Source organism: Scyliorhinus torazame, chromosome X (assembly GCF_047496885.1).
Source record: "Scyliorhinus torazame isolate Kashiwa2021f chromosome X, sScyTor2.1, whole genome shotgun sequence".
Lineage (NCBI taxonomy): Eukaryota > Metazoa > Chordata > Chondrichthyes > Carcharhiniformes > Scyliorhinidae > Scyliorhinus > Scyliorhinus torazame.
Window position 1 is genome coordinate 19,168,880 of NC_092738.1, and position 24,423 is coordinate 19,193,302.

The window sequence follows — 24,423 nt, forward strand, 5'->3', positions numbered from 1 at the left end:
GGCTACCAGGGAGGCAAAGGCCAGGACGTCAGCCTCTTTCGCCTCCTGAACTCCCGGATCTTCCGACACTCTGATCGCTACCTCCAGACTCGGCACCACCCGTGTTTTTAGAACCGTGGACATTGCCTTAGTGAAACCCTGCCAAAACCCTCTAAGCTTCGGACATGCCCAAAACATGTGGACATGATTTGCTGGGCTTCCCGCGCACCTCGCACACCTGTGTTGACTTTTTGAAGGAACTATTCAATTAGTCCCGTTCCCCTGCGCCTCACCCACAGCTCTGCAACTATTTCTTCTTCAAATATATATCCAATTGCTTTTGAAAAGTCGCGTTTGAATCTGCTTCCACCACCCTGTCAGGCAGCGTACTCCAGATTATAACAATTTATTGTGGAAAAAATATTCTCCTCAGCTCCCCTCTGCTTTTTCTGCCAATTATCTTAAATCTGTGTTCTCCGGTTATCGATCCGTCCACCAGTGCTTACTTCCTCTTCATAACGCCTTATTATTTTAAACACCTCTGTTAAATCTGCCTTTAACCATGTCTTCTCGAAAGCACACAATCTCAGCTTCTCCAGTCTCCCCATATTACTGAAGTCTCTCATCCTGGTATCATTCTGGTAAGCCCCCTTCTCGAAGGCCTTGACATCTTTGCAGTGCCCAGAATTGGTCAAAATATCTATTGTTTTTTTAAAAAGAAAAGAGCCAAAAATGTGAGCGTTGGTCCAATAGAAAGTGCGTCTGGGGAATTAATAATGGAAAATAAGGAAATGGAAGATGAATTGAACAGATATTTGCATGAGTCTTCACTCCAGAGGATACAAGTGACATCCCAGAAATAGCTGTGAATCAGAAAATGGAAGGGAGGGAGGAACTCAGGAAAATTACAATCACCCGGGAAGTGGTATTAAGCAAATTGTTGAGTCTGCGGGCTGACAAATCCCAGGTCCGGATGGAATTCACCCGAAGGTTTTGAAAGAAGTGGCTATTGAGATTGTTGATGCATTGGTTTTATTTTCCAAAATTCACTAGATTCGGGGAAGGTTCCATTAGATTGGAAAATAACGAATGTAACTCTATTCAAAAAGGGAGAGAGACAGGAAACAGGAAACTACAGGCCAGTGATCTTAACATCTGTCATAGAGAAAATGGTAGTCGCTATTATTAAATATGTTATAGCTGGGCACTTCGAAAGAAATTAAGGCAATCAGGCAGAGTCTGCATGGTTTTGTGAAAAGGAAGTCATGTTTAACCAATTTATTGGAGTTCTTTGAAGAAGTAACATGATAAAGGGGAACCGGTGGATGTACTGGACCTAGATTTCCAGGCCTTTGATAAGTTGCCACATCACAAAAAAAATTTCAAATCTAATTATTAAATTCTTTGAAAAACTCAATACTTATGAGTTAGCTGTCTGTTCAGAACAAAAACAAAAAGTCCAAATCGTGGAAATCAGACGAGATAATGCTGGTCATAGGAACATAAGGATAAGAGCAGCCCATTCAGCCCATTGACCGTGCTCTGTACGATCATGGCTGATTGGACATCTCAATGTCTTTTACACACAATATCCCCATAACCCCAGATAGCAGGTTAATTAGTATCTAGAGCAGAAAAGCCCGATTCTCATTTTGGATAGGGATCTCCATAAGAACTTTGGAATGCGCAGTTCTGAAACGTCGACAGAGGTGTAGTGACATCAAACATAGAACATACAGTGCAGACGGAGGCCATTCGGCCCATCGAGTCTGCACCGACCCACTTAAGCCCTCACTTCCACCCTATCCCCGTAACCCAATAACTCAATAACCCCCCCTAACCTTGTTAAGTCACTAAGGGCAATTTATCATGGCCAATTCACCTAACAGCACGTCTTTCGGGACTTGTGGGAGGAAACCGGAGCACCCGGAGGAAACCCACGCAGACACAGGGAGAACGTGTAGACTCCGCACAGACAGTGACCCAGCGGGGAATCGAACTTGGGACCCTGGCGCTGTGAAGCCACAGTGCTATCCACTTGTGCTGCCGTGCTTGCCCAAGTGCTGTAGTAACATCTGGTTCCCAAAAGCATTTCTTCTGGGAAAACGGGATGGGTTTGTAGTAATGTTCTGGCAGGTTGCCGACCTTCAGCTATTTGCTTTGTCAATGACCAGGGCTGGGATATACCAACATGACCCTAAACATAGCCACTGGGGGCTTTAATAATGACGTGAGCTCCTAGTAAAGACCTAGAATCACAGTTTGATCTTGTTTGCTCATTACCCGTTGTTCTTGACAGGAAACAAATGTTTGAAATCCAGGTGGCACTCCAAAACCCAGCTGGTCGATGAATGGTGGCTCATTTTGTCCATGAATCTGAACCTTAATGCCAGCTTCTAAGGAGGTTTCATCTGTGTGGGAAAATAGAGCAGATAGATGTTAATGCGAGATGAATAAGCTCCTATACTGCCACCAGCAACCACTCAGACTAAACATAACCCGATGACCCGAGGTAATCTCTCTTTCTAAGCAAATTCTCAGTCAATGCAGCTCTTCTAGTCATTGAGAAGTCAAATCCGGGTCACCCACTTCTACATTGCAGAGTGAAACACTGCACGTAACGCGCATTAAACGGAAGACTTTATGGTTCCAACGCTAAGGCGAGTTTGCGCAGTCAGAAACAGTCACATGACAGGGATCAGGTACATGTGCTCTGCAAAGGTTTATACCAACAAAAAGGAAGGACGGAGGGAAAATCGACCGTGGATATCTAAGGAAATAAGGGAGAGTATCAAATTGAAGGAAAAAACATACAAAGTGGCAAAGATTAGTGGGAGACTAGAGGACTGGGAAATCTTTTGGGGGCAACAGAAAGCTACTAAAAAAGCTATAAAGAAGAGTAAGATAGATTATGAGAGTAAACTTGCTCAGAATATAAAAACAGATAGTAAAAGTTTCTACAAATATATAAAACAAAAAAGAGTGGCGAAGGTAAATATTGGTCCTTTAGAGGATGAGAAGGGAGATTTAATAATGGGAGATGAGGAAATGGCTGAGGAACTGAACAGGTTTTTTGGGTCGGTCTTCACAGTGGAAGACACAAATAACATGCCAGAGACTGATGGAAATGAGGCTATGACAGGTGAGGACCTTGAGAGGATTGTTATCACCAAGGAGGTAGGGATGGGCAAGCTAATTGGGCTAAAGGTAGACAAGTCTCCTGGCCCTGATGGAATGCATCCCAGAGTGCTAAAAGAGATGGCTAAGGAAATTGCAAATGCACTAGTGATAATTTACCAAAATTCACTAGACTCTGGGGTGGTCCCGGCGGATTGGAAATTAGCAAACATGACACCACTGTTTAAAAAAGGAGGCAGGCAGAAAGCGGGTAATTATAGGCCAGTGAGCTTAACTTCGGTAGTAGGGAAGATGCTGGAATCTATCATCAAGGAAGAAATACCGAGGCATCTGGATGGAAATTGTCCCATTGGGCAGACGCAGCATGGGTTCATAAAGGGCAGGTCGTGCCGAACTAATTTAGTGGAATTTTTTGAGGACATTACCAGTGCGGTAGATAACGGGGAGCCAATGGATGTGGTATATCTGGATTTCCAGAAGGCCTTTGACAAGGTGCCACACAAAAGGTTGCTGCATAAGATAAAGATGCATGGCATTAGGGGGAAAGTAGTAGCATGGATAGAGGATTGGTTAATTAATAAAAAGCAAAGAGTGGGGATTAATGGGTGTTTCTCTGGTTGGCAATCAGTAGCTAGTGGTGTCCCTTAGGGATCAGTGTTGGGCCCACAGTTGTTCACAATTTACATAGATGATTTGGAGTTGGGGACCAAGGGCAATGTGTCCAGGTTTGCAGACGACACTAAGATGAGTGGTAAAGCAAAAAGTGCAGAGGATACTGGAAGTCTGCAGAGGGATTTGGAGAGGCTAAGTGAATGGGCTAGGGTCTGGCAGATGGAATACAATGTTGACAAATGTGAGGTTATCCATTTTGGTAGGAATAACAGCAAAAGGGATTATTATTTAAATGATAAAATACTAAAACATGCTGCTGTGCAGAGAGACCTGGGTGTGCTAGTGCATGAGTCGCAAAAAGTTGGTTTACAGGTGCAACAGGTGATTAAGAAGGCAAATGGAATTTTGTCCTTCATTGCTAGAGGGATGGAGTTTAAAACTAGGGAGGTTCGCTGCAATTGTATAAGGTGTTAGTGAGGCCACACCTGGAGTATTGTGTTCAGTTTTGGTCTCCTTACTTGAGAAAGGATGTACTGGCACTGGAGGGTGTGCAGAGGAGATTCACTAGGTTAATCCCAGAGCTGAAGGGGTTGGATTACGAGGAGAGGTTGAGTAGACTGGGACTGTACTCGTTGGAATTTAGATGGATGAGGGGGATCTTATAGAAACATATAAAATTATGAAGGGAATAGATAGGATAGATGCGGGCAGGTTGTTTCCACTGGCGGATGAAAGCAGAACTAGGGGGAATAGCCTCAAAATAAGGGGAAGTAGATTTGGGATTGAGTTTAGGAGGAACTTCTTCACCCAAAGGGTTGTGAATCTATGGAATTCCTTGCCCAGCGAAGCAGTAGAGGCTCCTTCATTAAATGTTTTTAAGATAAAGATAGATAGTTTTTTGAAGAATAAAGGGATTAAGGGTTATGGTGTTCGGGCTGGAAAGTGGAGCTGAGTCCACAAAAGTTCAGCCATGATCTCATTGAATGGTGGAGCAGGCTCGAGGGGCCAGATGGCCTACTCCTGCTCCTAGTTCTTATGTTCTAATGTTCTTATGTGAGAACGGGACGCAGAAGGGGAGAAAATAGCAGCCCAAAGCCCGAATCTCTCCAACACTGGAGTCTTTCATCCCCTAATCTCTCAGAACCCATTCCTAGGTCTCCCTTTGTGTGACCCAGTACTAGATATCATTATACTTCAGCACATCAGATATCAGTACCACAAATGTACGTCGCCGGTTTCTAGGTAACCAGCTATTCTGGCGCATTTTGCATGGACTTACAAGTTTCTGCTTTTGAATGCACACATTTAAACCAGGTTCAGCCATTCCTGATAGACATGTTTGTGTCAATTTTATAAATGTACGTTCAACTGTGTATAATTTTTTGTCTAATATACATTATGCATGGTGCATGTTATCAGATATATATAAGGAAGAGTACAGACTTTGTGAACACATTACCAACACCCCTTGCGACCACAGGATGTTCCAAAGCTCTTTAGCGTCAATTAAGTATTGTTGAAGTGCTGTCACTGTTTTACTGTAGGAAAGACATTTGCACAAAATTGCCTTGTCCACCACTGTACAAAAGGACTTTTCAACAGGAGGCACCTTCCTTCAAACAATATATGGAGGAGATTCATGTGCACAGGTTGGTAAGGCGGCACGGTGGCACAGTGGTTAGCACTGCTGCCTCACAGCGCCAGGGACCCGGGTTCAATTTCAGCCCTGGGTCACTGTCTATGCGGAGTCTGCACGTTCTCCCCGTGTGTGCGTGGGTTTCCTCCGGGTGCTCCGGTTTCCTCCCACAGTCCAAAGATGTGCAGGTTAGGTGGATTGGTCATGCTAAAATTGCCCCTTAGTGTCGAAAGGTTAGGTAGGGTTATGGGGATAGGGCCTAGGTAGGGTGCTCATTCGGAGCACTGAAGTTCATTATATAGTTGCAGCATTTGCAATGTATGTATGTATTTAGCGCAATTTATTCCTCGCCAACACTGTGCAGACCAAACATTTCTTAGAGATCACAGTGCTGGCCAGGTAATCCTGCTGGGCCCCGATCATTATCATTTATACTGGGACACGTGCAGCAATATGGGGGATATAAAATTTGAAAATGTAAAATTGAAGTACACTACACATTGTAAAGAGCTGTAGGCCAGCTTGAGGCAGATATTCCTTCGCAGGAGTCTGTATTGCTTTGAGAAGCCCTTTTTAGCTTTGCTATGGCGATTGGTGCCATCCTTGGCACCACTCAATTGAACGGCAACCCCCTGACTTGCTGCCAGCTCTCCAGCGCCAGTGGGAATCCAATGATGCCAGTCAGTTCCCAGAATGTCACAGCGCCAACGTTAAGACAAACCATCTTGATATCAAAGCATACAGAACTTCAAAACGCTCCACAAACTCTCCCAGGATAAGAATGCAAAAGCCGATGGATCTGCCAGAAGATCATAGAATTTACAGTGCAGAAGGAGGCCATTCGGCCCATCGAGTCTGCACCGGCTCTTGGAAAGAGCACCCTACATAAGCCCACACCTCCGCCCTATCCCCGTAACCCCACCTAACCTTTTTTGCCCACCTAACCTGCACATCTTTGGACAGTGGGAGGAAACCGGAGCACCCGGAGGAAACCCACGCAGACACAGGGAGAACGTGCAGACTTCACACAGACAGTGACCCAGCAGGGAATCGAACCCGGGACCCTGGCGCTGTGAGGCAACTGTGCTAACCACTATGCTACAGTGCTACCCAAGATGTTTGAGAAGATGTTTGATTATTACTTCAAACCAGATTTTTGAACTGGTTCATCTCTTACGAGGAGGTATGCAGTTATTTTTGATTGAATTGCTGCCAATTTTGCATTGCTGCCTCTTGGTTTCCGAATCACCTTGATGTGAAACAATGACTTGCATTTATATAGCGCCTTTGATGCATTAAAATGTCCCAAGGCGCTTCACAGAAACGACCATCAAACGAAGCTTGACAAAGCCGCCTAAAGAGATATTAGGCAGATGACCGAAAGCTTGGCCAAAGATCCTGGGTGGGGTTCTCCGGTCGCCAACGCTGAAATCGCGTTCGCCGATCGGCCGGAGAATCCTCGTTTCCGATGAAATCGGGGGTGGCGCCACTTTTGCGATGCGCCGCCCCCTTCAAAGCGGCGTACTCTAGGAGTACGCCACGCACCATATCGACGTCCTCAGGATGTTGCCTGAGGCCTGCCCCCCGATGCTCTGCCCCCGACCGGCCACGTTCCCGACGGCGTGGGTCTCTCATGGTCTCACCCATCGGGAACTCGGCGTGGCGGCTGTGGACACAGTCCAGCACTGCCACATTCAGGGGAGGGCCGATCCGCGGGCAGGGGCTGGGGGCACTCCTGGGGGTGGTCTGGGGCTCGCTAGCCAGCCAAAAGGGGGGCAGGCCGGGTTCGCGCGCGGCCGCTGAAGGCCACAGACCCGGCAAGTCTCCGGGACGTATCGGCAGCTAGAGCTGGGGGGGGCTCTACGCTGCCTTCCTGCTAGCCTCAGCCAAACAGAGGATCGGTGGCCGTTTTGAGCCAAATTTTCGGTCATAAAAGGCCACCATTCCCACGCCGGCATCAGAATCCAGTCCGGAGGGTCTAAGGAGCATCTCAAAGGAAGTGAGAGTTCGAGTCGGCGACGTTCAGCGGGATGACCTCAGAGCTCGGGCTCATGGCAGCTGAAGGCATGACCGCTAGCAATGAGGATTCGGAGACCAGAACTGGAGGAGTGTAGAGATCGCAGAGGGTTCTCGGGCTGGAGGAGGCAATCGAGGGACAGCGGAGTGGGTGGGCGGGCGAGGTTACGAAACTGGCAGTCAAACCCGGGAGTCAGATCATGATCGTACTCTGTAAAACCTAACGCCAAGATATATTATGAGACCACTTCTAACAGACACACCCGCTAGGCTGGGACTGTTTAGAACCAGTGATATAGCTGCAGTTCTTCTCACAACCTCAGCCCACAGGTAACACAACTCTCCTAACTGAGTATCCAACTCTGCCAGCGCAAGAAGATTGTCTGACAAGTCAAGCTGGTATCTGAAGTACAGCGAGAGCCTTGCTATCGTGTAATCATTTAAATATTCCAAGCTAAGAGAGAACATATTGACTGAAGTGACATCAACATCCTGTTCTTTAATCAAATAGACTTATCTCTTTTCTGTATCACCTTCTTTTGACTACAAATGAAATAATTTTTCAATGTGTTCAGTTTACTCTGTGACATCCCACCTTCAAAATACTGGATACATTTTGTTGACATCATTTTGCGATGTGTAACGACATGATGTACCTTTCCATGACAGCAGTTCAGTTGGCTGCAGATATGCCTGCGTTGCTCCACCAGTTACCTTCCAGATGTAAGCCATCACTGGCATCAGGAGCTGGGGAGAACACCGCTGGCCCATCACCCAGGCGGACGATTAGAATTCTACCACAGATGAAGGTCGTGACTTGGGGGCAAACTAAATGCAGGGAGTCAGCGATGGACGTTTGCATGTTGGGTCCTTGCAGGCAAATTTAAGCAAAGTTCTGAAGCCATCAGTATTCATAGAACATAGAACATTACAGCGCAGTACAGGCCCTTCGGCCCTCGATGTTGCGCCGACCTGTGAAACCACTCTGAAGCCCATCTACACTGTTCCCTTATTGTCCATATGTCTATCCAATGACCATTTGAATGCCCTTAGTGTTGGCGAGTCCACTACTGTTGCAGGCAGGGCATTCCACGCCCTGACTACTCTCTGAGTAAAGAACCTACCACTGACATCTGTCTTATATCTATCTCCACTCAATTTAAAGCTATGTCCCCTCGTGCTCGACATCATTCGAATGGCGTATAGCTATAACAATGACATCCCACTGTCAAACACTGAGTCACATAAGGAGGCATTAGGATAGGTAACCAATTGATCCGTAAAAGAAGCAGGGCACAATTTTCTGGCCATTCCCGCCAGTTCACACAGGATCAGAGGTGAGCTGGCAAGATGGATACAGAACTGGCTAGGTCATAGAAGGCAGAGAGTAGCAATGGAAGGATGCTTTTCTAATTGGAGGGCTGTGACCAGTGGTGTTCCGCAGGGATCAGTGCTGGGACCTTTGCTGTTCGTAGTATATATAAATGATTTGGAGGAAAATGTAACTGGTCTGATTAGTAAGTTTGCGGGCGACACAAAGGTTGGTGGAATTGCGGATAGCGATGAGGACTGTCAGAGGATACAGCAGGATTTAGATCGTCTGGAGACTTGGGTGGAGAGATGGCAGATGGAGTTTAATCTGGACAAATGTGAGGTAATGCATTTTGGAGGTCTAATACAGGTAGGGAATATACAGTGAATGGTAGAACCCTCAAGAGTATTGACAGTCAGAGAGATCTAGATGTACAGGTCCACAGGTCACTGAAAGGGGTAACACAGGTGGAGAAGGTAGTCAAGAAGGCATACGGCATGCTTGCCTTCATTGGCCGGGGCATTGAGTGTAAAAATTGGCAAGTCATGTTGCAGCTGTATAGAACCTTAGTTAGGCCACACTTGGAGTACAGTGTTCAATTCTGGTCGCCACATTACCAAAAGGATGTGGAGGCTTTAGAGAGGGTGCAGAAGAGATTTACCAGAATGTTGCCAGAGAAACACCCATTTATCCCTGCTTTCTGTTAGTTAACCAATCCTTTCCCCATGCTACCACTTTACCCTCAATGCCATGCATCTTTGGTTTATGCAGCAACCTTTTGTGTGGCACCTTGTCAAAAGCTTTCTGGAAATCCAGATATACCACATCCATTGGTTCCCCGTTATCTACTGCAATGGTAACGTCCTCAAAAAATTCTACCAAATTAGTCAGACACGACCTACCCTTTGTGAACCCATGCTGCATCTGCCCAATGGGACAATTTCCCTCCAGGTGCCCCGCTATTTCCTCCTTAATGATAGATTCCAGCATTTTCCCTACAACCAAAGTTAAGCTTACCGGCCAAAATTACCCGCTTTCTGCCGACCTCCTTTTTTAAACAGTGGTGTCACGTTTGCTACTTTCCAATCCTCTGGGACCACCCCAGAGTCTAGTGAATTTTGATAAATTATCACTAGTGCGTTTACAATTTCCCTAGCCATCTCTTTTAACACTCTGGGATGCATCCCATCAGGGCCAGGAGACTTGTCTACCTTTAGCCCAATTAGCTTGCCCATCACTACCTCCTTGGTGATAACAATCCTCTCAAGGTCCTCACCTATCATATCTTTATTTCCATCAGTCACTGGCATGTTATTTGTGTCCTCCACTGTGAAGACTGACCCCAAAAACCTGTTCAGCTCTTCAGCCATTTCCCCATCTCCCATTATTAAATCTCCCTTCTCATCTTCCAAAGGACCAATATTTACCTTAGCCACTCTTTTTGTCTTATATATTTGTAGAAGCTTTTACTATCTGCTTTTATGTTCTGAGCCAGTTTACTTTCATAGTCTACCTTACTCTTCTTTATGGCTTTTTTAGTAGCTTTCTGATGTCCCCTAAAGACTTCCCAGTCCTCTAGTCTCCCACTAATTTTTGCCACTTTGTATGTTTTTTCCTTCAATTTGATACTCTCCCTCACCTCCTTAGATATCCACGGGCGATTTTTCCCCTTTCTACCGTCTTTCTTTTTTGTCGGTATGAACCTTTTCTGAACACTGTGAAAGATCGCTCGGAAGGTTCTCCACTGTTCCTCAACTGCTTCACCATGAAATCTTTGCTCCCAGTCTACCGTAGCTAGTTCTTCTCTCATCCCATTGTAATCGCCTTTGTTTAAGCATAAAACACTAGTGTTTGATTTTACCTTGTCATCCTCCAACTGTATTTTAAATTCCACCATATTGTGGTCGCTCCTTCCAAGAGGATCCCGAACTATGAGATCATTAATCAATCCTGCCTCATTACACAGGACCAGATCTAGGACCGCTTGTTCCCTTGTAGGTTCCATTACATACTGTTCCAGGAAATTATCCCGGGCACATTCTATGAACTCCTCCTCAAGGCTGCCTTTACCAACCTGGTTAAACCAATCGATATGCAGATTAAAATCTCCCATGATAACCGCTGTACCATTTCTACATGCATCCGTTATTTCTTTGCTTATTGCCTGCCCTACCATCCTGTTACTATTTGGTGGCCTATAGACTACTCCTATCAGTGACCTTTTCGCCTTACTATTCCTGATTTCCACCCAAATTGATTCAACCTTGTCCTCCATAGCACCAATATCATCCCTTACTATTGCCCGGATGCCATCCTTAAACAACAAAGCTACACCACCGCCCTTACCGTCCATTCTATCCTTTTGTATAGTCTGATACCCTTGGATATTTAACTCCCAGTCGTGACCATCTTTTAACCATGTTTCAGTAATGGCCACTAAATCATAGTCATTCAAGATGATTTGCGCCATCAACTCATTTACTTTATTTCGTATACTACGAGCATTCAGGTAAGGTACACTTATGCTGTTTTTTATGTCTTTGTTATGAATCCTAACACCTTGATCAGTAACTTTTCGCAATTTCTTTTTCCTCTTACCCTTTCTCCTAATTTTCCTTGTCTTTGAACCCATATCTCTACATAATAACCTGTCACATAACCTGCTGCATTGATCTCCATTAACCATTATACTGTCCATAGCTTTACACTTCCCTTCTCCCCAACTTGCTAGTTTAAAGTCCTTGTGACCAACCTATTTATCCTATTCGCTAGAACACTGGTCCCAGAATGGTTCAGGTGAAGACCGTCCCAACGGTACAGGTCCCTCCTGCCCCAGTACTGATGCCAATGCCCCATGAAATGGAATCCCTCTTTCCCGCACCACTCCTTTAGCCACGTGTTAACTTCTCTAATTTTCTCAACCCTATGCCAATTGGCACGTGGCTCGGGTAGTAATCCAGAGATTATAACTCTGGAGGACCTGTTCTTTAATTTAGTCCCTAGTGTTTGATAATCTCCAAACAGGTCCTCTTTCCTAGTCTTACCTATGTTGTTAGTCCCAACGTGGACCACAACAACTGGATCCTCCCCCTCACTCTCCAAAACCCTTTCAAGCCGATCAGAGATGTCCCTCACCCTGGCAGCGGGCAGGCAACATACCATGCGGGACTCTCGATCTGGCTTACAAAGGATGCCATCAATCCCCCTAATTATAGAATCCCCTACAACTACCACTTGTCTTTTTGCTCCCCCCTCTTGAATGGTTTTCCACGGTGCAGTGGTCAGTCAACGCATCCTCCCTTCAGCCCTCTTTCTCATCCACACAGGGAGCAAGTACCTCATACCTGTTGGACAAGGTCAAGGGCTGAGGCTCCTCAACTCCTAAACTCAGGATCCCCCTACCTGTCTCCCTTGCAGTCACACCACACTGTCCCTGACCACTGTTCGAATTAACAGTACTTATTCTACCGGGTGTGACTGCCTCCTGAAACAAAGTGTCCAGGTAATTTTACCCCTCCCTGATGTGCCGCAGTGTGTGCAGCTCAGTCTCCAGCTCATCAATTCTGAGCCGAAGTTCCTGGAGCAGCCAACACTTGCTGCAGATGTGGTCACTGACGGTCTCAATGGGGTCCACCAGTTCCATCATCATACAGCAACAGCACATCACCTGTCCAGCCATATTCAACTAGTTAATTAATTTAAATATTAAAACATTTTTTTAATATAGAACCTCAAGGATAAACCCGAATACCAACAAAAACACAGCCCTCTCTCGCCACTCACCCGAACTCAGTCACTCACCTAAACTCAGATGCACTCTGTTCCAATCAGCACTCCCGTGACTAAAGGCACTCCTGCCACACCTTTTGTGCACTCACCTCTCCCAGCACAGTCCCGGCTCTCTCCTCCTGCACTTTTTAAATCTCCCGGCTCTCTCCTCCCGCGCTGTTTTCGCTGTCCCGGCTCTCTCCTCCCGCGCTGTTTTCGCTGTCCCGGCTCTCTCCTCCCGCGCTGGTTTCGCTGTCCCGGCTCTCTCCTCCCACGCTGTTTTCGCTGTCCCGGCTCTCTCTCCTCCCGCGCTGTTTTCACTCTCCCGGCTCTCTCTCCTCTCGCGCTGTTTTCGCTGTCCCGGCTCTCTCTCCTCTCGCGCTGTTTTCGCTGTCCCGGCTCTCTCCTCCCGCGATTTTTAAATCTCCCAGCTCTCTCCTCCCACGCTGTTTTCGCTGTCCCGGCTCTCTCTCCTCTCGCGCTGTTTTTGCTGTCCCGGCTCTCTCCTCCCGCGATTTTTAAATCTCCCGGCTCTCTCTCCTCCTGCGCTGTTTTCACTGTCCCAGCTCTCTCTCCTCCCGCGCTGTTTTCGCTGTCCTGGCTCTCTCTCCTCCCGCGCTGTTTTCGCTGTCCCGGCTCTCTCCTCCCGCGCTGTTTTCGCTGTCCCGGCTCTCTCTCCTCCCGCGCTTTTTAAATCTCCCGGCTCTCTCCTCCCGCGCTGTTTTCGCTGTCCCGGCTCTCTCCTCCCGCGCTGTTTTCGCTGTCCCGGCTCTCTCTGCTCTCGCGCTGTTTTCGCTGTCCCGGCTCTCTCTCCTCTCGTGCTGTTTTCGCTGTCCCGGCTCTCTCCTCCCGCGCTTTTGAAATCTCCCGGCTCTCTCCTCCCGCGCTGTTTTCGCTGTCCCGGCTCTCTCTCCTCTCGCGCTGTTTTCGCTGTCCCGGCTCTCTCCTCCTGCGCTTTTAAAATCTCCCGGCTCTCTCTCCTCCTGCGCTTTTTAAATCTCCCGGCTCTCTCCTCCCGCGCTGTTTTCGCTGTCCCGGCTCTCTCTCCTCTCGCGCTGTTTTCGCTGTCCCGGCTCTCTCCTCCCGCGATTTTTAAATCTCCCAGCTCTCTCCTCCCACGCTGTTTTCGCTGTCCCGGCTCTCTCTCCTCTCGCGCTGTTTTTGCTGTCCCGGCTCTCTCCTCCCGCGATTTTTAAATCTCCCGGCTCTCTCTCCTCCTGCGCTGTTTTCACTGTCCCAGCTCTCTCTCCTCCCGCGCTGTTTTCGCTGTCCTGGCTCTCTCTCCTCCCGCGCTGTTTTCGCTGTCCCGGCTCTCTCCTCCCGCGCTGTTTTCGCTGTCCCGGCTCTCTCTCCTCCCGCGCTTTTTAAATCTCCCGGCTCTCTCCTCCCGCGCTGTTTTCGCTGTCCCGGCTCTCTCCTCCCGCGCTGTTTTCGCTGTCCCGGCTCTCTCTGCTCTCGCGCTGTTTTCGCTGTCCCGGCTCTCTCTCCTCTCGTGCTGTTTTCGCTGTCCCGGCTCTCTCCTCCCGCGCTTTTGAAATCTCCCGGCTCTCTCCTCCCGCGCTGTTTTCGCTGTCCCGGCTCTCTCTCCTCTCGCGCTGTTTTCGCTGTCCCGGCTCTCTCCTCCTGCGCTTTTAAAATCTCCCGGCTCTCTCTCCTCCTGCGCTTTTTAAATCTCCCGGCTCTCTCCTCCCGCGCTGTTTTCGCTGTCCCGGCTCTCTCTCCACCCGCGCTGTTTTCGCTGTCCCGGCTCTCTCTCCTCCCGCGCTGTTTTCGCTGTCCTGGGTCTCTCTCTCCTCTCGCGCTGTTTTCGCTGTCCCGACTCTTTCCTCCCGTTTTTAAAATCTCCCGGCTCTCTCCTCCCCCGCTGTTTTCGCTGTCCCGGCTCTCTCTCCTCTCGCGCTGTTTTTGCTGTCCCGGCTCTCTCCTCCCGCGATTTTTAAATCTCCCGGCTCTCTCTCCTCCTGCGCTGTTTTCACTGTCCCAGCTCTCTCTCCTCCCGCGCTGTTTTCGCTGTCCTGGCTCTCTCTCCTCCCGCGCTGTTTTCGCTGTCCCGGCTCTCTCCTCCCGCGCTGTTTTCGCTGTCCCGGCTCTCTCTCCTCCCGCGCTTTTTAAATCTCCCGGCTCTCTCCTCTCGCGCTGTTTTCAATGTCCCGGCTCTCTCCTCCCGCGCTGTTTTCGCTGTCCCGGCTCTCTCTCCTCCCGCGCTGTTTTCGCTGTCCCGGCTCTCTCTGCTCCCGCGCTGTTTTCGCTGTCCCGGCTCTCTCTCCTCTCGTGCTGTTTTCGCTGTCCCGGCTCTCTCCTCCTGCGCTTTTAAAATCTCCCGGCTCTCTCTCCTCCCGCGCTGTTTTCGCTGTCCCGGCTCTCTCTCCTCCCGCGCTGTTTTCGCTGTCCCGGCTCTCTCCTCCTGCGCTTTTAAAATCTCCCGGCTCTCTCTCCTCCCGCGCTGTTTTCGCTGTCCCGGCTCTCTCTCCTCCCACGCTTTTTAAATCTCCCGGCTCTCTCCTCTCGCGCTGTTTTCAATGTCCCGGCTCTCTCCTCCCGCGCTGTTTTCGCTGTCCCGGCTCTCTCTCCTCCCGCGCTGTTTTCGCTGTCCCGGCTCTCTCTGCTCCCGCGCTGTTTTCGCTGTCCCGGCTCTCTCTCCTCTCGTGCTGTTTTCGCTGTCCCGGCTCTCTCCTCCCGTGCTTTTGAAATCTCCCGGCTCTCTCCTCCCGCGCTGTTTTCGCTGTCCCGGCTCTCTCTCCTCTCGCGCTGTTTTCGCTGTCCCGGCTCTCTCCTCCTGCGCTTTTAAAATCTCCCGGCTCTCTCTCCTCCTGCGCTTTTTAAATCTCCCGGCTCTCTCCTCCCGCGCTGTTTTCGCTGTCCCGGCTCTCTCTCCACCCGCGCTGTTTTCGCTGTCCCGGCTCTCTCTCCTCCCGCGCTGTTTTCGCTGTCCTGGGTCTCTCTCTCCTCTCGCGCTGTTTTCGCTGTCCCGACTCTTTCCTCCCGTTTTTAAAATCTCCCGGCTCTCTCCTCCCCCGCTGTTTTCGCTGTCCCGGCTCTCTCTCCTCTCGCGCTATTTTGCAACAGTAGTGTACTCGCCAACACTAAGGGCATTCAAATGGTCATTGGATAGACATATGGACGATAAGGGAATAGTGTAGATGGGCTTTAGAGTGGTTTCACAGGTCGGCGCAACATCGAGGGCCGAAGGGCCTGTACTGCGCTGTAATGTTCTATGTTCTATGTTCACTTGTGTATCCTCAACCTCAGTAACCCAATCACACCCCCTTAACACAGGGATCCCATTACAGGAGAAAGATCTCTGCACTCATAAGAACATAAGAACTAGGAGCAGGAGTAGGCCATCTGGCCCCTCGAGCCTGCTCCACCATTCAATGAGATCATGGCTGATCTTTTGTGGACTCAGCTCCATTTCCGGCCCGAACACCATAACCCTTAATCCCTTTATTCTTCAAAAAACTATCTATCTTTATCTTAAAAACATTTAATGACGGGGCCTCTACTGCTTCACTGGGCAAGGAATTCCATAGATTCACAACCCTTTGGGTGAAGAAGTTCCTCCTAAACTCAGTCCTAAATCTACTTCCCCTTATTTTGAGGCAATGCCCCCTAGTTCTGCTTTCACCCGCCAGTGGAAACAACCTGCCCACATCTATCCTATCTATTCCCTTCATAATCTTATATGTTTCTATAAGAACCCCCGCATCCTTCTAAATTCCAACGAGTACAGTCCCAGTCTACTCAGCCCCTCCTCGTAATCCAACCCCTTCAGCTCTGGGATTAACCTAGTGAATCACCTCTGCACACCCTCCAGTGCCAGTACGTCCTTTCTCAAGTAAGGAGACCAAAACTGAACACGATACTCCAGGTGTGGCCTCACTAACACCTTATACAATTGCAGCATAACCTCCCTAGTTTTAAACTCCATCCCTCTAGCAATGAAGGACAAAATTCCATTCGCCTTCTTAATCACCTGTTGCACCTGTAAACCAACTTTTTGCGACTCATGCACTAGCACACCCAGGTCTCTCTGCACAGCAGCATGTTTTAGTATTTTATCATTTAAATAATAATCCCTTTTGCTGTTATTCCTACCAAAATGGATAACCTCACATTTGTCAACATTGTATTCCATCTGCCAGACGCTAGCCCATTCACTTAGCCTATCCAAATCCCTCTGCAGACTTCCAGTATCCTCTGCACTTTTTGCTTTACCACTTATCTTAGTGTCGTCTGCAAACTTGGACACATTGCCCTTGGTCCCCAACTCCAAATCATCTATGTAAATTGTGAACAGTTGTGGGCCCAACACTGATCCCTGAGGGACACCACTAGCTACTGATTGCCAACTAGAGAAACACCCATTAATCCCCACTCTTTGCTTTCTATTAATTAACCAATCCTCTATCCATGCTACTACTTTCCTCTTAATGCCATGCATCTTTATCTTATGCAGCAACCTTTTGTGTAGCACCTTGTCAAAGGCTTTCTGGAAATCCAGATATACCACATCCATTGGCTCCCCGTTATCTACCGCACTGTTAATGTCCTCAAAAAATTCCACTAAATTAGTTAATCCATGACCTGCCCTTTATGAACCCATGCTGCGTCTGCCCAATGGGACAATTTCCATCCAGATGCATTGGTATTTCTTCCTTGATGATAGATTCCAGCACCTTCCCTGCTACCGAAGTTAAGCTCACTGGCCTATAATTGCCCGCTTTCTGCCTACCTCCTTTTTTAAACAGTGGTGTCACGTTTGCTAAATTCCAATCCGCCGGGACCACCCCAAAGTCTAGTGAATTTTGGTAAATTATCACTAGTGCATTTGCAATTTCCTTAGCCATCTCTTTTAGCACTCTGGGATGCATTCCATCAGGTCCAGGAGACCTGTCTACCTTTAGCCCCATTAGCTTGCCCATCACTACCTCCTTGGTGATAACAATCCTCTCAAGCTCCTCACCTGTCATAGCCTCATTTCCATCAGTCACTGGCATGTTATTTGTGTCTTCCACTGTGAAGACCGACCCAAAAAACCTGTTCAGTTCCTCAGCCATTTCCTCATCTCCCATTATTAAATCTCCTTTCTCATCCTCTAAAGGACCAATATTTACCTTAGCCACTCTTTTTTGTTTTATGTATTTGTAGAAACTTTTACTATCTGTTTTTATATTCTGAGCAAGTTTACTCTCATAATCTATCTTACTCTTCTTTATAGCTTTTTTAGTAGCTTTCTGTTGCCCCCTAAAGATTTCCCAGTCCTCTAGTCTCCCACTGATCTTTGCTACTTTGTATATTTTTTCCTTCAATTTGATACTCTCCCTTATTTCCTTAGATATCCACGGTCGATTTCCCCTCTTTTGACCGTCCTTCCTTTTTGTTGGTATAAACCTTTGCTGAGCACTGTGAAAAATCACTTGGAAGGTTCTCCACTGTTCCTCAACTGTTTCACCATAAAGTCTTTGCTCCCAGTCTACCTTAGCTAGTTCTTCTCTCATCCCATTGTAATCTCCTTTGTTTGAGCACAAAACACTAGTGCTTGATTTCACCCTCCATCTGTATTTTAAATTCCACCATATTGTGATCGCTCCTTCCGAGAGGATCCCTAACTATGAGATCCTGAATCAATCCTGTCTCATTACACATGACCAGATCTAGGACCGCTTGTTCCCTCGTAGGTTCCATTACATACTGTTCTCGGAAACTATCGCGGATACATTCTATAAACTCCTCCTCAAGGCTGCCTTGACCGACCTGGTTAAACCAATCGACATGTAGATTAAAATCCCCCATGATAACTGCTGTACCATTTCTATATTCTATATTCTGTACCATTTCTATATGCATCAATTATTTCTTTGTTTATTGCCTGCCCCACTATGTTACTATTTGGTGGCCTATAAATTACTCCTATCAGTGACTTTTTCGCCTTACTATTCCTGATTTCCACCCAAATGGATTCAACCTTATCCTCCATAGCACTGATGTCATCCCTTCCTGTTGCCCGGATGTCATCCTTAAATAACAGAGCTACACCACCTCCCTTACCATCCACTCTGTCCTTCCGAAAAGTTTGATACCCTCGGATATTTAACTCCCAGTCGTGACCATCCTTTAACCATGTTTCAGTAATGGCCACTAAATCATAGTCATTCCCGATGATTTGCGCCATCAACTCATTTACCTTATTCCGAATACTCACTTCGTAAACTCTTAGTTCTTTGTTGTTGAGGCACAGAGGACAATTATAAATTGATCTGCTTGACACGAACCTGACAGTTTTACACCCCCTCTAGATTTCATTCTCTACAGAAGCTTAAACAAACAACTGTCTGGATTCTCAAAAGCTGGCGCATAGGAAAATCCACTTTTATTCAACCGGGCTTTCGTGAACCTGGCACCTTTGAGGAGTTCGCTGGCGGTGTGAGGCCTTTTGTACTGGCACACGTCTCATGTAAAATAAGTGCAGCTCCCAGCTGGCACCAGAAAGTGGGGCACTGCCAACCACAGCCCACAGGCCGATAGTGGCTCTGCCAAACCACTTCAAGGCATATTACACAACATCAAAGATGTGATATGTAGATTGGATGCTAATGAGATCCACAAATTATGACCCTCGCTGTTAAGAAGTGCTCACGCAGCAAGAGATTTGCTGTTGGCAAACTCTTTGCCACTTAGGCCGAAATCCTGAAAGCGAATGATGAATCGTTAATATTTAGCCGGAAAAGGAGATCACTTGTTTCATTGGGCTGGGAGAGGAGGGCTAGAGATCCAGAATAAAATAAGCGAAGGATCCTGGGGTGGAATTTCCGTCGGCGGGAACGTCCCCTTCGCCGGCAGCGCACTCACGCCTGCGGATTTCCTGACGGCGTGGGGCTGCCCACCCCATTGGCCGGCTGGCGGGACGGAGGATCCCGCTGCCTGTGGGGCGAGCCGCCCAGAAAACGGGTGCAGCGGGACACAGAATCCGGCCCCCTGAATCTCAGAACTGTGCGACAGTCTTGTAGAAATCATGTGATTGACACTTTAATACGCTTACCCCCACATAATGAATGTTAGCTGTCAAGAATGACAGCTCTCCAAACGAGCATCATGACTGAGTGCCCATTCTCCTGCCTTTCCCCATACCCCCGCAGATTGCTTCTATTCTAATAATCATCTAACGCCCGCTGGAATGCGTCGATTGAACCTGCCTCCACCACGCTTCCTGGAAGCACATTCCAGACTCCAACCATTCGCTGGTCGATCGAGTGCCCTCTCGCTCTCCATCCTTTTCTGAGCAGGAACAGTTTCTCCCCGTCTACTCTGTCCAGCCACCTCATGATTTTGAACATCTCGATCAAATCTCCTCTTAGCCTTCTTCTCTCCAAGGAGAACAGTCCCAAGCTCCCCAATCTATCCTCAGAACTGATATGGGTGTGTGAGGGTAAAGAATGGGCAAGAGAGTGATTGTGGTCATCACTGGCAGTGTTGTCCCTGTGCCATTCTTACACAATCTGGACTATATGTGACTCCAGACCCATAGTAATGTGGTTGACTCTTAAAGACACTTTGGGATGGCCCAGCAAGCCTCTCAGTTGTATTCAAGAAGCTCACCACCACCTTCGCAAGAGCACTAGGGATGGGCAATAAATGTTGGGCCAAGACACCAACATCCTTTGAAGGATAACAAAAATGACTGTTCCACTGAAGTGTGGCAAACAATATTTAGTTTGTTAAACACTGCAGACTGCTTCGGAGAAAGAATAGAATCGTCCTTAAATGAGACTTTTGTTCCACACCACTGCCAATAAATGAGCAACGCAAACCTGCCCAAAAAGTACTACGCAGAACAGCAAAAATCAGATTAAAAGAAAGGCTGGATCCTTTCAGAACTCCATCATTTAGGCCCACTCCAGCTCAATGCCTTCTGAAGTAGATGGAAACATCACACTAAAAAGCTTCACTTAATGCATTGTAATGATGAAATGTTTTTTCATTGAGATTCTTTTGGCTGTTCTATAATGCCTGGCAGAAGATTACACTTGGGTGTGAAGGGAGTGCAGGACTGGCTGCATCGACCTGCGCCAGATTTTTCAGTCTCACAATACCTTTCTCACTGGGCTCAAAACAAAAGCCGAAAATGGTCAGCATCACAAATTGGTTTCTTCGACCACTGAGTAGCCACAGCCTCATGCAGAAACTTCCCCAGCCACAGGGTCCCCAGTGTGGTCTATGCCATCACAAGTGGAGCAGAATAGATACCAAAGGGGCTGGATAATGTGGAGATCAGGGGCGGGATTCTCCCTTTTGGGGCCCGCCGGGAAACGGTCGAGAATCACTCCGGACCTTTTTCCTCGAGAGTCCGGGGTGATTCTTCGTTTTCCAGTGAGCTAGAAGAGCCCCGGTGTGCGTCCCGCAGCTCTGGCTGCCAGCAGGGCCCTGCTAGCCGGACCGCACGGCCGCGCATGCGCACGGTGGCCGCAAGCTGGTCCACGCATACACGTGGCGGCCCACCTCGGCGTGGGCGCTGCTGACATGGCGGACCCACACAGCGGGCCCGCGCGGAGTAAGGTAGGTCCCTCCCAGACCACGATGGCCCGCCGATAGGTGGCCCCCGATGGCGGGCCTGGCCACAGCTAAGGCCCCCACCGGAGTCAGATTCCCCCCACCCCCCCACCATGACCGCCACCACGACTGCGGGTCCCAGCTCCAGATGTAAACCACGCCGACAGGAGTTCGGCCGGTCGACCACAGAGAATCGCCCCCGACCGGCGCCGCGTCGACTGCGCGTGTGGGACTGGCGGGTCTGCGGAAGAGCCGTCGCGCTGGATTTCCGGCTTGAACGGCTATTCTCTGCCCCCGCGCCGGGCGCGATTCCGGCGCGGAGGGTCGGAGAATCCCACCAGTGGACATTTTTCAGACGCTTCCTCCCGATTGACTGAGGAGTGGCTTTGATAGACGCTTCCAAGGTATCCGATTTGCAGAACACGAAGGCTCGGTATGCAAACATTCTGTTATTTTACTTTCAGACAGTGCTGATCTTTATTCTGCTATTAACACATTCTGCTATTTTACTTTCAGACAGTGCTGATCTTTATTCTGCTATTAACACATTCTGCTATTTTACTTTCACACAGTGCTGATCTTTATTCTGCTATTAACACATTCTGTTATTTTACTTTCAGACAGTGCTGATCTTTATTCTGCTATTAACACATTCTGCTATTTTACTTTCAGACAGTGCTGACCTTTATTCTGCTATTAACACATTCTGCTATTTTACTTTCACACTGTGCTGACCTTTATTCTGCTCTTAACACATTCTGCTATTTTACTTTCACACAGTGCTAATCTTTATTCTGCTATTAACACATTTGGCTATTTTACTTTCAGACAGTGCTGATCTTTATTCTGCTATTAACACATTCTGCTATTTTACTTTCAGACAGTGCTGATCTTTATTCTGTTATTTACACATTCTGCTATTTTACTTTCAGACAGTGCTGATCTTTATTCTGCTATTAACACATTCTGCTATTTTACTTTCAGACAGTGCTGATCTTTATTCTGCTATTAACACATTCTGCTATTTTACTTTCAGACAGTGCAGACCTTTATTCTGCTATTAACACATTCTGTTATTTTACTTTCACACAGTGCTGATCTTTATTCTGCTATTAACACATTCTGCTATTATGCTTTCAAACAGTGCTGATCTTTATTCTGCTATTAACACATTCTGCTATTTTACTTTCAGACAGTGCTGACCTTTATTCTGCTATTAACACATTCTGCTATTTTACTTTCAGACAGTGCTGACCTTTAATTCTGCTATTAACACATTCTGCTATTTTACTTTCACATAGTGCTGATCTTTATTCTGCTATTAACACATTCTGCTATTTTGCTTTCAAACAGTGCTGATCTTTATTCTGCTATTAACACATTCTGCTATTTTACTTTCAGACAGTGCTGATCTTTATTCTGCTATTAACACATTCTGCTATTTTACTTTCAGACAGTGCAGACCTTTATTCTGCTATTAACACATTCTGTTATTTTACTTTCACAGTGCTGATCTTTATTATGCTATTAACACATTCTGCTATTTTGCTTTCAAACAGTGCTGATCTTTATTCTGCTATTAACACATTCTGCTATTTTACTTTCAGACAGTGCTGATCTTTATTCTGCTATTAACACATTCTGCTATTTTACTTTCAGACAGTGCTGATCTTTATTCTGCTATTAACACTTTCTGCTATTTTACTTTCAAACAGTGCTGACCTTTATTCTGCTATTAACACATTCAGTTATTTTACTTTCACACAGTGCTGATCTTTATTCTGCTATTAACATATTCTGCTATTTTGCTTTCAAACAGTGCTGATCTTTATTCTGCTATTAACACATTCTGCTATTTTACTTTCAGACAGTGCTGACCTTTATTCTGCTATTAACACATTCTGTTATTTTACTTTCACACAGTGCTGATCTTTATTCTGCTATTAACACATTCTGCTATTTTGCTTTCAAACAGTGCTGGCCTTTATTCCACTATTAACACTTGCTTTAGTCTTTACTACCATCATTACCACTCCCTTTGTCTTGTGCCCCTGGCATTGTTGTAATTTAATCTCCCCAGACCTCTTATTTTGCTCCACCTGCCCTTCTCCTCTTTTTCAACAGCATGAACCCCATCACATTTCGCCCTCTCTCCAGCTCTGAAGAGTCACATTGGACTCGAAACATTTACTCTAATTCTCTCCCCACAGATGCTGCCAGACCTGCTGAGTTTTCCCAGCATTTTCTCTTTTTATTCTCCCAAGCTGCTTTGCATCACAAGGACCTGGGCTCAAGTCCCACACCAGGGTTTGAGCACCAAATTCCCATCTGATACCGCAGCGCAGCACTGAGGGCGTGTGCTGTCTTTCAGATGAGATCTTTTTCACGCAGCGAGTGGTTAGCGTCTGGAATGCGCCGCAGGTTCAATCGAAGCATTTAAAAAGGAATTAGATTGTTATAGGAAGAGGAAGAATGTGCCGGGTCGCGGGAGGAATGCGGAAGACTGGAGCTCGTTGAATTACTCATTCAGAGGGCCAGTGCTCACCCGATGGGCCGAAAGGCCTCCTTCTGCGCCGTGACAATTCTGTGATTCTGTGAACCGAGGCCCCACCTGGCTTCTTGAGGTGATGTAAAAGATCCCGTGGCACTATTTTGAAGAAGTGCAGAGGAATACTTCCTGGCAACCAGGTCAATCAACATCGGAAAGCAGATTGCTATTTGCGGGATCTGGCTGCTGCACTTCGAACATTACAGCAGTGGCGCCACTTTTAAAAATGCTTCCTTGGCCGTAAAGGGCTTTGAGACATCTAGTGGTCATGGAAAGTGTATGTAAATGCAAGTCATTGTTTTTTCGCTGCACTTTATGGGATCTTGCTATGCAGAAATTTGCTGCCCGTGTTTCCGACATCACAACAGTGACTACACTTCTAAAAGTACTTCATTGGCTGTAAAAGCGCTTTGGACCAGCTGGAGGCTGTGGAAGTTTGTTCCGTCGAACATAGAACAGACAGTGCAGAAGGAGGCCATTCGGCCCATCAAGTCTGCACCGGCCCACTTAAGCCCTCACTTCCACCCTATCCCCGTAACCCAATAACCCCTCCTAACCGTTTTGGACACTAAGGGCAATTTATCACGGCCGATCCACCTGACCTGCACATCTTTCGGGGCTTGTGGGAGGAAACCGGAGCACCCGGAGGAAACCCACGCAGACACGGGGAGAACGTGCAGACTCCACACAGACAGTGACCCAAGCCGGGAATCGAACCTGGGACCCTGGCGCTGTGAAGCTACAGTGCTATCCACTGTGCTACCGTGCTGCCCCAAATCCATTGAATCCCTACAGTGCAGAATGAGGCCATTCAGCCCATCCAGTCTGTACCGACCCTGCCTCGGCCCACTCCACCTGCCCTATCAC

General features: G+C 47.5%; 1 protein-coding gene across 5 annotated transcripts in view; it reads right to left on the reverse strand.

The window, feature by feature from the left end:
- asic1b (acid-sensing (proton-gated) ion channel 1b) overlaps positions 1–24,423 on the reverse strand; it is a 1,118,762-nt gene that overhangs the window by 142,334 nt on the left and 952,005 nt on the right. For all 5 annotated transcript variants that reach the window (XM_072494112.1, XM_072494108.1, XM_072494109.1 and 2 more), the window contains exon 3: positions 2,263–2,390. In XM_072494112.1, the coding sequence (XP_072350213.1) occupies positions 2,263–2,390 (128 nt within the window). The remainder of the gene's footprint in view (positions 1–2,262; positions 2,391–24,423) is intronic.